The following is a 15,509-nucleotide window of genomic DNA, read 5'->3' on the forward strand; positions in this document are numbered from 1 at the left end:
AGTGGTGTTATTTTTTATTACCTGAGCACATCTATTTGTGGCAGGAAAAATCATTCTTGAATATTTACATCTAACATTACTAAACCCTCATTCTTTAGACTCGTTCATGTAAAAAACCATTTCTCTCTCAATCACATTCGTCCAAGAAATCTAAATTCTGAACCTCACGTCTCGGCCTATCATCTCGATAGATGAAACTAAATTTCCTTTTATTATTGAGAACATTTCACCTTGCAGAACGGCCAGCCTCTTTCGCATAAACTGTAACGTACTGAATGAGAAGTGCAGGATCACGTAAATTTCGGAGGAAAAGCTGCTTTTGGCGGCAAAAAGAGCGAAATTAACGATTGCTAGTGCGGAAAGCGGAAAACTGCAGCCATTAACTTCCTCTCACATGCGTATGTTTTTTTTAACTGCAAGAGTAAACATTTTGAGAACACTTAAGTTGGCCATTCAGCTCGATGAAATTCTCTCTTTCTCGGTTTCTGCTCGGGAATTCGCCTCTTGCTAACTATCAGTCGATAGAAACCTTGAGGTCGCCGCTTAATTGATAAATACGAAAAAATAAATAAATAGAATGCTACCTTTACCCAAGATGCCTTATCGGCTCAAATCCCAACTCTTGGAGTCAGGAAAATCCAAAAATTTGAGAAGTTCAAAACCTTTCTCAGGAGTACCCAACGACACTTTAACTGGAAATTTAATATGTGACTTCCCAAGCACTGATTCTGTGCTCCCACGTCAATTACCATTAATAATTAACTTTCCTGGAAAAAAAATATCCGCTCTTCACTGCTAGCAAGATCGACTTTATTTCATAAAACTCCCAGCCAGACATAATGAAAATTTTGAATACCGAGCTAGAAAAATGGCAATTAACCAAGTAGCCAGCCAGCAGTAAAGGGTAACATTGAAAATGCCAGCAAGGCAATTATTGGCGAAAAAATGTTCTGGCCAGCGTTTTGACCTAAATTAAAAACAAACGCATTGTTTAGGACCTTTATTCAACAGCCTATTGTCTGTTAACTATTATTAGAGATAAATTAGCAATATGTGGTTATTTTTGCCGCTATGAGCAAACTCTACACTATGATTATGTTATCACTTAAAAACAATACAACTTACCATTTATGTCTTAAGCGGATCGGACAAGGTGTCTCCCAGCACGTTGTTTTCCGATACTTCAGATGCCTTCCAGGTTCAGCATACGTGTGACAGTTTGGCACTTTACGTTCTGACATCTAAAACGGTTCACACTGATGTTTAAAATAAGATCCCTCTAATCCTTCTAGACATTCAGATCAAACTTGCTTTCACCAAAGAAATGTCTGTTGCAAAATTACTTTTATATAACGCTGTAAGGGAAATGAACAAAAAATAATATTGAAGTCCTTTATTACTACATATCGGCCTTACTTCTACATTGCTAGCCCAATAATGATTGTAATTTCAACAACAGCAACACACTTTATATGTTTACCCCGATTTAGTAGTTTACAATTATTTCTAATGATTTTTTTGAAAAATAAAGGGTTATGCCAGCTCCTTAAAACAACCAAAGGGAGCTGGTTTAGTGCTGATTAGTAACACCATGTTTACCTCAAAAGTATTGAAAAACGTGTTTTTCTTTTTCTTTGGACAACTGTCTTCTCTGAGCTTCCCACTCTAGAATTGCGAGATAAAAGTGTATAAACCACATTAGAATCTTTATCATAAAACGAGTAAAAAAAATCTTGATAATACATACCTTGAATGTTGGTGATCCATCTCCGTCCATGTCACTGATCCATGCCTTACCCAAGACTGCAAAGCACTGTCAACACAACTTTCACAAATTAATTTAACTTGAAAGCTAAACAACCAAAGACACTCACATTCCTAGAGGTAGTTTACCGTAAACATTTCATAAATACCCATTGAAGGGATGTTCAAAGCCGTTCACCGTAAAAGTTTCACACAGTTAAGTGCAAAGTTTCGCAGCAAAGACCCCGGCATTGTTAGGATGTTATAGGCCGTTCACCGTAAAAGTTTCACACAGTTAAGTGCAAAGTTTCGCAGCAAAGACCCCGGCATTGTTGGGATGTTATAGGCCGTTCACCGTAAAAGTTTCACACAGTTAAGAGCAAACATTCGCAGCAAAGACCCCGGCATTGTTGGGATGTTACAGGCCGTTCACCGTAAAAGTTTCACACAATTAAGTGCGAACATTCGCAGCAAAGACCCCGGCATTGTTGGGATGTTACAGGCCGTTCACCGTAAAAGTTTCACACAGTTAAGTGCAAAGTTTCGCAGCAAAGACCCCGGCATTGTTGGGATGTTACAGGCCGTTCACCGTAAAAGTTTCACACAATTAAGTGCGAACATTCGCAGCAAAGACCCCGGCATTGTTGGGATGTTACAGGCCGTTCACCGTAAAAGTTTCACACAGTTAAGTGCAAAGTTTCGCAGCAAAGACCCCGGCATTGTTGGGATGTTATAGGCCGTTCACCGTAAAAGTTTCACACAATTAAGTGCGAACATTCGCAGCAAAGACCCCGGCATTGTTGGGATGTTACAGGCCGTTCACCGTAAAAGTTTCACACAGTTAAGTGCAAAGTTTCGCAGCAAAGACCCCGGCATTGTTGGGATGTTATAGGCCGTTCACCGTAAAAGTTTCACACAGTTAAGTGCAAACATTCGCAGCAAAGACCTCGGCATTATTGGGATGTTATAGGCCGTTCACCGTAAAAGTTTCACACAGTTAAGTGCGAACATTCGCAGCAAAGACCCCGGCATTGTTGGAATGTTAAAGGCCGTTCATAGTAAAAGTATTGCTATTAACAGCATCATTACTCGTTAACTCGTTAACAAAATGTATCAATCAGATCAATGTAATGTCATAAATATACACTGGACGATCAGCATAAAAGATTCACAAAGTTAATCTCGTGATTTCATCAACAAATTTGCTCATCTTTTCTCGGGTACCAGTCCATGACATCGGGTAACGTTTGCAGCATCTTTAGCTGTGCTTCTTATAGTTCACGCAGTTAATTTTACACCTGAAAAATGATATGTTTTAGAAAATTTAACATACTGCACAATCCCTCTTATATCGGCGTCCTCCCCCTGTCCACACACACACACATGCATCCAAATACGCATACAGCCACGGACACATAATAATATACAAAACTGGTGATACTATCGGGCCCCTCAATGTAAGATCTAGATCAAGAACTATGTTCACAAAAATAGCTCATTCATGAGAGAATTCAATGAAATGTCTTAGATTTTAACTGATGTTACATTGCTGAAAATTACATTCCCTGGGGCAAGTCAAAGAAGCAAGGATTTAACTGTTTAAGAAAAATAATTGTGGAATAATTTTTTACCGCTCATTTCGTCATCAAACTATAACCCAGAAGCGTGAATTCAGTGAATGGTGTGAACTGGTGCCACGCCCCTCCCCTATTTTTTCGTGTGCCATGTTTCGCGCTTTGCCTAAGCTACATGAACTGAACCGTGCGATGATTGTTCCACCACAAAATCACTGTCTGTGCCATCATAAAAAGAAGGACAATAAGGCGAAATGTCTACATTTCCGGTAACAACGCAGGCATGCAAAATAACTTGTTCTCTAACAGAAACTGAATGTGCGAAAAACACGCGCGTTAACAAATGGGAACGCATAAGAAATTAAATTACACATTATTGTCCTGGCGCTATCGACACCGAAAGAACGAAATCTGGAATGACATGATTGCCTTCTGGTCTTTTCTCACCTTTGACATGGAAAGCCTTTGTATTCCCTTTTAAATCCCAAAGTACAGTACAATTAGCACTGAACTAGATCAATCAGGTGTGTTGGTCAACAGCTCTTTCAGGGCAAATTTTCGGCGATACCAAAAGGCAGCAATAGGTAATCAGCCTTCAGTTATATAAAGAACACGATAGGACTTCAGTAAAGAAACCGATGGAAACAATACTTTCTTACACCGGGAAAAAATAATCATTTCAATATCTCGTCAGTTGTCCAATACGCGGCAAATGTGTTTCAATAGCTCATGTTTTAACGTTCGACGCGTTAAAAAGCGGTCATCATCGACTGCAGCACCGGGATCGGATTTTACTGGTCGTTAAAATTACAGAATTGAAATTACACTTGGAAGTAGGATCACTGTGGATGAATGCACTGACAATTTCGAAAACCCTTCCAAGTTCTGAGACATATCAGGCCTTTTCTTGCTTTCACTGTCTTCACTGAAGCTGCACTTTCCGTTGGGTTTGAAATACAATACAGTGGCGAACACAGTTTGAAAACCTGCGCCGGCTTTTCCCGCACACATTGCTTAAACATTATCACTGAATATTAAATATATAGGCTGATTCAACTAGTTCAACTCCAAAGTAGTTCTTACCTGAACCTTTGAATTAATCAGTGGAGTCCTCAGAGTTCTCTGGCTGCCAAACCCTCAAACAACTGGTCGGCAAAATCTGATCGCGCTTGAAACCGACCGTTGGACACAAAATTATACGGGAACAATGTTTTAGTTACAAAATATTACGAGGTTACCCGAGTCTTACCGGGCCTCAGGCAAAAATGTGAAAAGACTGCACGAACCAACAAACGTCATCACCAGATAACCAGTTGTCTCAAGGTAGAACATGAAAGCAGCTAGAACAGACGATGATTTTCCGCGACCGGATCAACGGTGGTGAAACATGCAACTGAACGTGGGAAAAAAGAGCGTCAAGGGAAAAGAAACCGATCTAATTTCACACTATAAATGACAGCAGAACAGACTTCTATTGTTTGCTGGTAAATAAAACTTTAATAAACAACTAACATTATATTGTAAGCATGTTTTCAAACAAAAGGTCAAGCAGTCAGAGAGTGTCAAGTGACACACTTCAGTCAGTGATCGCATCCGGAATGTAATTTCCAGCCAGAACTGATTAGTAAAACCACAGTGTAAGCTATTTGAACACCAAAAAAAATTTTCCAGCTAGCTAGCTCTCGATAAGCTAAATTCTCAGCAAGATTCTGTTTAATACTAAAATTCCCAGCCAGCTCAACTTTAGTCTGCAGAGCGGATATTTTGCGGAGCGGATCCGACGGGTACTCCTGCTTTCTTAAAACTAGGCACCTCTAGATAGCACTTGGAGTACCAAATCGATTGCTGACGATTTGAATCCCAATCCAATTACATTATCAGAGCTCTAACTTCATCCTTTTTACTGGTCAGGCAATTAGAAATAGCTGTGCAAATTGAACGTTTGCCGAAAATGTGTACTTATACATTTCGATCTAAAGGTAAATATCATTAAAACCATGCAAAAGTTTGACTTACTGCACAAAAGCAGTGATTCTATGATTTACTATATCGACTGACGATCTCTATTTTGATTATAGAATAGGACTTTAGACCAGCTAAAGCTGACGCTAAAATGTATGTTTATAATATAATTCATCTAACCCTTCAAAACCCTGCGTAAATTACGCGTGTGCTTTCCATAGAGAGCAAAATGAACAGAACAGTTTCATGTGGTACTGCTTCTTCCACTAAATATAGTAGAAGTATCTTAGCGATGAACATATGGTTAGAACACTGCAGATAATGAATTTCATAATGTTACATTCTCCTGTAATTCTGCTTTACAGGCTGTTAAATAGGCAAATCATGGCATGCATATATTTTCGATGTTGTGACGAGAAGGAGCTTTTTTGGTCAATGATCAAACTCTACAAGTCAACTGCTTAAAAATCGCTTAAACTTTCTCGAGTCAATCGGTTTACATCCCACCTAACTAAAATACAAGTTTAACTCAAGATCACATCCTCGAAATAGAAATTCGTTTTAAAACAATACTTCTCATTTAAGGACCAATGAACGTGAATAAATACTGTTTTACGGACTGACTTTTCATCTCACCGATAATACCTGTTGTATGTCAGATATGCTATGCTGATGAAGCCACATAAGACCGCAACAGCTATCTGTGCTGCTAATACGAGACAATAACTAATAAAGAAAGTCAATAACTGGAAGCTTAGCCTCGCCTAGTGGCTTCAGATTCTCACATGCTCTTTTGTGTGCTGCTTGCGCATCGACCTTTTACACAATCGCTGCAATATACAGAGTTCAGCTACTTGGCTTTTAAAAGGTCTGGAAGGAGAGGTGTCCAGAGCTAGCTTCTATGGTTAAGATTGTAGCTGTTGTGCTTTACGCCGTAGATGATCCTTGGCCTTGCTCCATGTGAAAGGTCGCCATGAGATGCCCCTCACCGCCAGGATTGCCATTTTCATCTCTTGAATGTTGCCCACTTTCTCTATCGCCCCTTATTATGCCAACTTTGCTTGAATTCTTTCTCCTAATCCTAGAATGAAAAGCACGGCATAAAACGGTCAGTAAACCTAGACAGAATACCTCCTAAACATTTATGTGAATCAATTTGGATGCTACGTTACAGAGCTACAAAGCAACAGCTTGTCAGTTAATCCTTTTTTGAGGGTCTGCATATATAGGAATGCTGGAATCTCAGTTACTGTAGTTAAATTTTTGGCGATTTCTCAGCTATCGGTTATACATCTCAGCCCATTTCTCAGAGATCAATAAATTTTGCAGATCTCAGATATCTCGCCCATCAGTTAAAAGCACTTCATTTCTTAGTTGACAATTAAAATTTTGAGCACTGGCCCTCGGGTGTCATTTAAACCCAATGTAGACCATCTTCGTCAGTAGTCAGGATTTACCGTGTAGCAATTGCCATTTATTTCATTCGTCTAAGGATGATTCTAATATGATAAAATAAAGGTAAAGTCTGCATACGAGCCAAGTGGCCCATCAGGCTGGAGCTTATCCCGGTTTCTGTAGCAGGAAGCGACTAGGAGTATTTCTACTCCCCCTGGATAGGATGCCAGTCAATCGCAGAGTCACCCCCAGCATTAAGTTCGCCGGTACCCATTTATACACCTGGGTGGAGAGAAGCACTGTGAGAGAAAAGTGTCTTGCCCAAGAACACAGCAATATGTTCCCTGTCAGGGCTCGAACCCGGACCGCTCGATCTGGGGGCGAGCGCATTAACCGTGAGGTAACTGCGCCTCCACAACGATTCTAATATAACTTACACTAAGTAGACGACCAGGATGATTATAACAATGACTACAACGCCAACAACGACTCCAATCACGATCCATTTCCAGTCGTCATCCGTTTTCTCCGTGGTGGTAACAGTGGAGGCTGGACCAGTTGTCTGAGGCTGCTCCGAGGTCGTTACATTAGTAGCATTAGTAGGTGCCGGTGGAGCTGTGGTCGTCGTCGGCTCATGTGTCAACTTTATTTCAGAGATAGTATATCCTAACACTGTCTCAAGATCTGACTTGACGTCGTTCACCACTTGCGCAAGAACAGCCGCAGGGATAATGCCACTGCTTTGAAGGAATGACGGCAGTAAAATGTAGAAAGCCAACCTCAAGGCCGAGTTTTCTTCCAATGGGTAGCCTGGTAGTAAGTGAACGTTATCGGCAGTAATAATCTGTGTGCTCCGCCTGTGAGAAACAAGGAAGTTAAGCAATAAACGTGTGTCTGTATTAAGCTGTCACAAGAAGACAATCCTTACTAGCTGAGGAATTAAAACGCTTGCCACTTAACTGGAATTTAGAGTGCGTATCCACACCAAACTTCTTCGTTACTGTAGTTAATTTGGGTGTAGTTGATTGTCATTAGTGTAGTTAATGACTTTCTCCCAAAGATGGCGAGAAGAAAGTTAAGGGAGGACTTTCTGGATAGTCAAGTTAAGTCAATCTTCGTTTTTGTATTGGATGTGAACGCCATTGGCAGCATTAATTTAGCGACTTGGTGCTAAATTCTTGGCAGCCGTCGTAGTTTTCCAGCGGTCAAGAACCTCTTAATCGAGCACTCTTGAAAGGCCGCTTAGATAATTTTAATGTTGCATTTAATAGCTACTGTTATCAGAAACAAGCCTTGGGATACTAGTCCACTTAGATTACTCGGTCTCGTTTCCTAGCGGGCGTGGGAGTTGTGAATGTGACTTTGCGCCGATCGAGGCAATCAATTCGTTGAAAAAAGATCCGTAACAACTATGAACGAGAGGCTTGAAAACGACTTACCTTCTTCTTTTGCTTGTTATTCCACACTCATCTTTATTCTCTTGACAATAGTTGTCGGCCTGTTTGGCGGTGGTCTTCCTGAACTCTAGATCAACCGCCGCGGTGTACTGTAAATATTGGAAAGTGTAAGTATCAAAGATATTGAATATGTGCTTAAAATTGTCTCTACAAACATGTGTTATGATGTAAAAAAAGTTAATGTGACTGTGTAAATAACATGAATGATCAAAATCTATTTTCGCGCATTCAGTGTTAACATATGGTCAAGAAGAAAATGTGAGGTAAATAATCAAAAAACTCAGGAGAAACTGTTTTGATGCAACACCAGATTGTCCGAACTGATATTAACAGAAATGCATGAAAACCTGGAGAATGGATATTCTAAGCTTGGTACTAAAATGGATATTGAGGTCTAAGGTAGATGAAAACCATGGTTAGTCTTTGTGCATTATTGATTTGTCTGTGAGATTAACTTATTAGGGTTAACACTACTTTTTTCGAATCCTAAAGGACATCAAAAATTCCTCGACGGCTGTTTTCCATAATAGCTATTGATTATTTATTCATTTATTTATCTATCGTTTTATTTCTTTATTTATTTAAACAATTGGCCAAGGACATGTGAGACGCAAAAGAACATTTCGTCCCCTACAAGGCGTGCCGCACTTACCCGGTCCACAATTGGTATTTATGAAGTAATTAATCTGAAATGCCGTCACACCCAAATATTCCCAGATACTAGGCCTGAGGAAACCCTTGCAGTTACAGCTGTCAAATAATTTTCGTGACAAACCATCCCGTAGCCTGAAAAACTAAGTATTTTACGTTTTAGTGCAGTTACCTCAATTAGTGTCATACTCGGCACTGTAATATTCACTGAATTCTGAACTTCATTGTCTGATGCCTCCTTTGGTACTGGAACTGTTGGGTCAGGTGGCTTCTCGCCTGGCAGGAGGGCTAAATCATGGAAACACAAAGGATTCAGGTTAACTACTCCTTAAACCAGATTATGTTGCAAACTGAAAGAGTAATTATTGTGCGGCAAAAGAAATGGCTGATTGGGAGTGTTGAAACCCCGTCACATCTCCACACGGCATCTTAGTATAGGTAATCGTATTACTGTGGCGAGTGCAATCATGGAGTTAAACTACGACGGGATGTTTGGTAATTGGCTTAAAATGTTTTGAGCCTAAACGCAAGTGTAATCTGAGAAAATTTTTTTCAGATCGCTAGTAGTGCCAAACCTCTCGAACTTTAAAATGATCACACATTATGAATGAGAAAAGTATGAATTCCGGCGCTTTAACTGACTTGCACGGATCATTTTGTCTTCTCTCAGCCAATGACATTGAAGTAATTTTCACTGTCACAGTTTAGTAAAGGGAGAAATTCGTAGGTTATAATTTGCTGGATTTAATTAGCTCATAATACTCTTTGTACGTCTTGTAACTAGCCTATTGCACCCTCCTCGTCTTCTGATTGGCTCATTGTATTCTGTATGTCTTCTAGTTGCATTGGCTCATTGCACTTTCGTTCGTTTTGATTGGCTCGTCACTCACGTACGTGTTTTGATTGGCACAATGATAGGCTCATTTGTGTGAGTGTTTTGATTGGCTTATTTGTGGTGTGTGGTCTGAATAAATTACAACATAATTAAATGAATTACAAAAAATAATATTCTTTCTCACCCTGGCAAGTGTTGTTGATGTAGAACAATCCATTCTGGCATTCACAGGTGTAGTTACCAGGAATATTAGCACAGACACGGAATTGTCCAGGACAGCTGTACAAACTTGGATCCAAGCATTCATTAATGTCTTCAAAGAAATGAAAGGAATAAGCATCACTCCATCAACATTTTATCAGGTCTAACAGTTCTTAGTTCTTTTTCGCATTCGGTTACTTTCCGGGTAGTTCAACTGAAACTACTGCTGGTCGAGAATTTGCCGAAATCCTCCGCGGGAAAACGATGAGGCTGTACATTTACACACAATACCATGCGAACATTGCGCAACCCGTTAAATACAAGGAAAGCCTTGATTTTGTAATATTTGTCTCTGCGTTAACGAAGCTGTACATGTCATTAAAGATGTGTACATTATTCATCGTGGTGTAAGATAGGATAGATGAATTTTTCTCTCATTTGTCTCACGATGGAGTCACTTTGAGATGTAGATCGCGCTCTACATCTCAAAGTGACTCCATTGTGAGACAAACGAGAGAAGCTGTGTATGTTAGGTTTGAGGATTTCAGAACTTTTCGGTACGTTTTTATGAGAACTTTTATAGTTTTCGTGGGCTAACAATCATGGGTAAAAGTACCAGTTGCCATTTTTTTCCAACGGAGGATGTGAAAATCACCATTTTTGTGCGACCCTGACTTCACAAGATACGCCGTCCCCCGTTTTGCGCTGTTTAGTAATACTTTAGACGATCGAGTCGCGGCGGTGCAATTTTCAGCAATGTATTGGAATGGGATTGGCATGACGGAATACGGACGTAGTTATCGAGAGAGAAAAAGGTGCAACGACTTGTGTCGTCACAGGTGTGAATGCTGCTATGTCGCTGAGGGCAGAACGACAGAGCAAAGAACCCATTTCACTGGTTTGTTTAATGTGTCATTCTGGTCGTCGACCTGTAGCCATTAACCGTTAATTGCCACCTTATTTACCTGTACATGTGAAACCATCAGCTTCCAAATTAAATCCAGTATAACACTGACAGTCGTATCCTCCATCTTTATTCTGACACGACTGCGTGCACTTTATGTCATCAATTTCACACTCGTCAATATCTGGAACAACAAAAAAAGCGATTTCTGAGGCTGCAGTCCTGTAAGAGATCCGCCACGTTTGCGACTCAAAAGACAGGACACCGAAGCAAGAAGGTTGAATTCTAGCTCAAGAGTTAGACGAAAGCTAAGGTTTTTATGATTGTAACAAATACATTTTAGAATCACTCATTACTTGAGTGTCGTGAAACCAAAACCATTAACCAATTACTTACTAATTAGACTACTCAGCCAATCTCAAACCGTTAGGTAGTAAAACCAAAACCAAAGCCAACGTACATGTAATGGCCTGATTACTTTCGACAGCTAATTGAAAACCTCTCTGACATGTTTGTTTCTAGTATTTAAATAAAATAATAATGTAAATAAACTTACCATTACAGGTTTTGTTATCACTTTCAAGTTTATAACCCGCATCACAGTCACAAGCCTGGCTGTTACCTCCCTTTATGAAACAGACTTGGTGGCAATCATTGCTTACTGGGCATTCCGTAATGGCTTTATAAAAAAGAAAGGGCAAATTGATTACTTCCAGGAGATTCCATTGTTATTACCCCGTTGCTTCTCGGATCGAAGAGAAATACTTTCTACGTACAACAGTACACGCCCTTGATATCGACCATGGATTCCTTTCATAACCCTGTCTAAGGGTTATAACTAGTAGATTTTCTTGCATTCTGTTTGCTGCTTTGTTTCAAAGTTCGTTGGTTAACCTCAGCGATAAACGCAGTCTTAAATTGGGTTTTGAACTTTACAAGTTACCTGTTATCAAAAGACTCCGTAAGGCAAACTTATCTCCCTGGTATTGAGTATTAGCAAATACTTAATTAAACAATTATCACTATCGATTCAACCGACCAAAACTTACGTGTGCAGCTTTTTGGGTCGCTTGTATCAACCTTGAAGAATTCATTACAGTAACAGTGGTAACTTCCTTCCGTGTTGTTACACTGGTGCATGCAATCACTTGTGGGCTCACATTCGTTAATATCTGAGGAGAAAAACATCAGGATTAATAAAGTTTTGTGGAGTACAACCCATGCCATTTGTTTCAATAGACCGGGAATGAGTTTCCCAAGTGAAATCACCACATGGTATCGCAAAATTCTTAGAACAACCATTGAATAAATTACAATATTTAGAGAGCCTGAAGCCACATCAGCCTCGAAAACTCCGATGAGTGATCAGGGCCGAGTTGTTCGAAAGCTCGTTAAAACTAACCCAGGTTTAAAAGTTAACCGAATTATCAATTTTTCTTGAATAAAAATGCTTTTCACTTCTTAAGTTTTGTGTAGTTTGAGATAACTCAAACTCAAAACTAAAGGACAAACAATACAAACAGAAAACCTCGCTGAAAAAAAGACAAAACTGAAATGCAAATTTTTTGCTAATCCTAGGTTGGCTTAATCGGTCTTTGAACAACCCGGCACAGAGTGACAAAGCACCCCTTCTAGCTAATAAAGTTAGGAAAATCACATATTCTTGTTGTGCAAGAGTTTTGTAAACAAATTTTGGTTGAGTCGGCGTTTCAGAACAATTCTATGGTTAATTGCTACTCACCGTTCGTTTCTTTATGGAAGAGTGGCATATGAGTGGGACAGATTTTATCTCTTGCTTTTTTCCCTGTGCTTCATTGTTCTAACTTGCCTGTTTATGTAATTCTCCACCACTTGGTCCGAATTAACGCCATTTTCATCTAGCTTGCCTCAGACCCCCCCCACGGCAGCTAACAGTCCAAGTATTACTTACCATCACAGCCAAAATCATTGCTGTTCAAACTGTAGCCAGAATTACATTCACAGCTAAACGAGCCAAGACTGTTGACACATGTCTGCTCACAGTTGTTCAAAGTGTTGTTGCTACATTCGTCGATGTCTGAAAAAGAAAAAAATATTTTATTAACGAATCGTTTCATCATGGTGTTCAACGTGGTCATTTTTGCATCTATTCACTACTTACAGTCTCCACGTAGATGAAACTTTTCGAGAAGACATACTTCAGGGTCCAGTTGTTGAAGGGACTGATAAAGCTATTTTCCAACACTTCACCATCAGTGGATACGTTTTGACAGAACAAGCTGCGCTATCCACTACATAGTGATTTATCCCGTGGATAGCGTTATCTCGGAGCGTTATCCGTTCTTTGAACAACCAGAGTCAGAGGTTGAATTTGCAAGTACATGGTAATTAAAGTAAAATTTCTTATTGTACTTTATAAAGCAAGTTATAAACACACGGGGCTTTTTCATGTTGATACTTATAACCCACATGATAGTTCTATAAACATAAGTAATGAACAAGATCGCATGACAGCGCTTAGTTGGAGTGGACGCCAGTCGCATTCTAAGATTCATAACTCGTAGCATGATCATACGGGACTTACCAGTGCATTCGAGACCGTCTCCAAAATACCCGGATGGACAAGGTCCACAAATAAAGCCTGTAATATTTGCTGGAGGAGGTTGATCTGTGCAGTTAACACCCGTGAAACAAGGATTTCCGTTGAAAGTACAGGCGTCAATGTCGTTTTCACAAAACCTGCCTGTGTATCCCGCTGCGCATGTGCAGCCTTGGACTATGAATTTACTGTCGTTGTTTAGTTTGTCGCCCAGCTCTGGAGCGACGCACTGACCACCATTTTCGCAGGCACACATCTTTATGGTCGGTATAGAACTCACGGAAGCGTTGAACTCGTCTGTTGCTATGAATGTGAACTTAACCTGAAGAAGAAGATAACAATTATTGTTAATTGTCGGTAAAGACAATTCCCATCGAGAGGAGTGAAGTACGTAGCAAGTTTTTAAGGAACTTCACGGAAGTAAATTTACTCCAGATCGTAGGAATCCTGAAAAAATAACTTCTCAAAATAGACAAACACCGAAGCGAATCTATTCAACCAAACACGAACAGATATAACCATGAGTGAGAAAAATAGGGACGTACTACTCCAACGATGAAAAATTGAGGCCGAATGTTTGGAGATGCGCCATCTGCGAGGGTAGAGTGTGCTAAATGTGTTTCCCTTTAAAAACCGCAATAAATCAAAAATAACAGCAAAACAATTCAAAAACTGACACTGAAAACTACTTGTAGGGTTAACTGTAAAGTATATTTTTACCCTTTCAGAGGAGGTTACGTTCCATGTAAAGTTTAGGAGACCTCCCGTACTACTGAAGCTGGCCCCTGGCGGCTTGTTCAGGACGTTGAATACAAATGAGTTGTTGTCTGTGGCAGTTACGTTGACGAAAACGATTTCTCCAAGCTTGGCCTCGATCATTGTTGGAACGTAAATAAACTTTGGAGGGAAATTGGCTGTAAATAGGGGAAAGAAAAGGTTCCGTTATACGTTTATCTGAACTATAATGTCTGCAATAATAAAGCTAAGCGTGTTTGCTTTACATTTAAAAAGACTTAGATACTTGACGTTACATTTCCCAATTTTTGCAGTTGTGTTTTGTATTGAGAAAATGGACATTTGATGTCATTTAGTACAGGTGGAATAAAAAAGCAAATTTCTGTTCGAGGATGTGGTGGTGATGAAACTATACGATGGGAAAGGAAAAAAATCTATAGTTCAGGTCAGAGAAGGGCCTCGGGGTTTGTAATTCTTAACAGAATCCTCCAGGTATCGGCTTACCAAGCTCTTCGTTCTCTTTTACCAACTGGACGTTAACATCTTTGCTGTTAGTTCCTATGGAAACATCATTGGTAGATGCAGCATCAAACAAACAGGCGACATCTCCATCACACGCTGAGAAGGCAGCGTCCCTTGTGGCATTGTCCGCCCACTCAATATTTTCCACAAACATGGGCTCGAAGCTTGCATTGGCAAAGGTGGCAACGCTTTCATTAGGCGCGTAGGTGAACAATGACTCTTCGTTCGTTATTTGCCCTAAATATAGTAACAACAAAAAATAAGCAGTTGGACAATAATATACAACAAGTATGAGAAACGGTGGCTTTGAGAGTCCTAAATTCGAAACTGTATATAGCATGATGGTAAAGTGCTAAGCCCTGTAAAAGCCCGAGAAAGATGTAATCAGTCAGTGATACGAGCTGCTCCAAGGAATCGAGTGAGTTAGGCCGAAGCGCAAGGTTCGAATGTGACAAACGTGGAAGTGGAATGGGTTTATCCATCACTGGAAATGTTTTTGTGCTACGAAAAAAAGACTTTTCAGTATCGGCGTGCATTCATGTCATTTTCAGAATGTTCCTTCTCCCCACTAGCAGTCAAGAGTTTGTGATGTCTTACGTAAGTTATTAGGGTGCCTAAGCAAACCACGACGACGACGGCAATGAGAACGTCACCAAACAAAAGGTTTATAATTAGCTGTGCACGTGCGTTAAGAAAACAATAGCAAAAACGTGAAATGACTAAGTTCTGCGTAGTCTGAGGAGCATGAACGACGACGGCAGAATTTTCGCTTGTTTTCATTTGGAATTGAACGCGGTCATTGAAAATTTAACCCGAACACGTTGTCAGAGCCATTGGCGTACTGAACAGATCTAGACAGTCGCGACTTTCGTCGGTAAAATATAAATTCGTTCTTATTAGGCATCGTCTTGGGCGTCGTCGTCGTCATTGCGCAAGTTCTGATACTCTTAAT

At 40.0% G+C, this 15,509-nt stretch overlaps 1 protein-coding gene and 1 long non-coding RNA gene across 3 annotated transcripts in view; both read right to left on the reverse strand.

Annotated features, from left to right (window-relative positions):
- Positions 1-668: 668 nt before the first annotated feature.
- On the reverse strand, positions 669-3,921 carry LOC149111328 (uncharacterized). Of its 2 annotated transcripts, XR_016208219.1 has the most exons (3): positions 1,748-3,921; positions 1,600-1,665; positions 669-1,241 (listed from the first exon to the last, which is right to left on the reverse strand). It is a non-coding gene; the product is annotated as an uncharacterized LOC149111328 (long non-coding RNA). The 2 variants fall into 2 exon arrangements; XR_016208220.1 differs by having other exon boundaries at positions 1,128-1,355; positions 1,600-3,921.
- An 865-nt stretch (positions 3,922-4,786) lies between these two features.
- Positions 4,787-15,509, reverse strand: part of LOC110056094 (uncharacterized) — a 31,119-nt gene continuing 20,396 nt past the window's right edge. The window contains exons 19-30 of the mRNA XM_020762532.2: positions 14,540-14,794; positions 14,021-14,214; positions 13,286-13,622; positions 12,653-12,778; positions 11,772-11,894; positions 11,279-11,401; positions 10,784-10,906; positions 9,802-9,930; positions 8,955-9,070; positions 8,114-8,220; positions 7,112-7,531; positions 4,787-6,360 (exon numbers count right to left, since the gene is read on the reverse strand). Of these exons, the coding sequence (XP_020618191.2) occupies positions 6,207-6,360; positions 7,112-7,531; positions 8,114-8,220; positions 8,955-9,070; positions 9,802-9,930; positions 10,784-10,906; positions 11,279-11,401; positions 11,772-11,894; positions 12,653-12,778; positions 13,286-13,622; positions 14,021-14,214; positions 14,540-14,794 (2,207 nt within the window). The 3' untranslated portion in view covers positions 4,787-6,206. The remainder of the gene's footprint in view (positions 6,361-7,111; positions 7,532-8,113; positions 8,221-8,954; positions 9,071-9,801; positions 9,931-10,783; positions 10,907-11,278; positions 11,402-11,771; positions 11,895-12,652; positions 12,779-13,285; positions 13,623-14,020; positions 14,215-14,539; positions 14,795-15,509) is intronic.

This window comes from Orbicella faveolata, unplaced genomic scaffold (assembly GCF_042242905.1).
Source record: "Orbicella faveolata isolate gen_17 unplaced genomic scaffold, um_ofav_v1 contig_24, whole genome shotgun sequence".
Taxonomy (NCBI): domain Eukaryota; kingdom Metazoa; phylum Cnidaria; class Anthozoa; order Scleractinia; family Merulinidae; genus Orbicella; species Orbicella faveolata.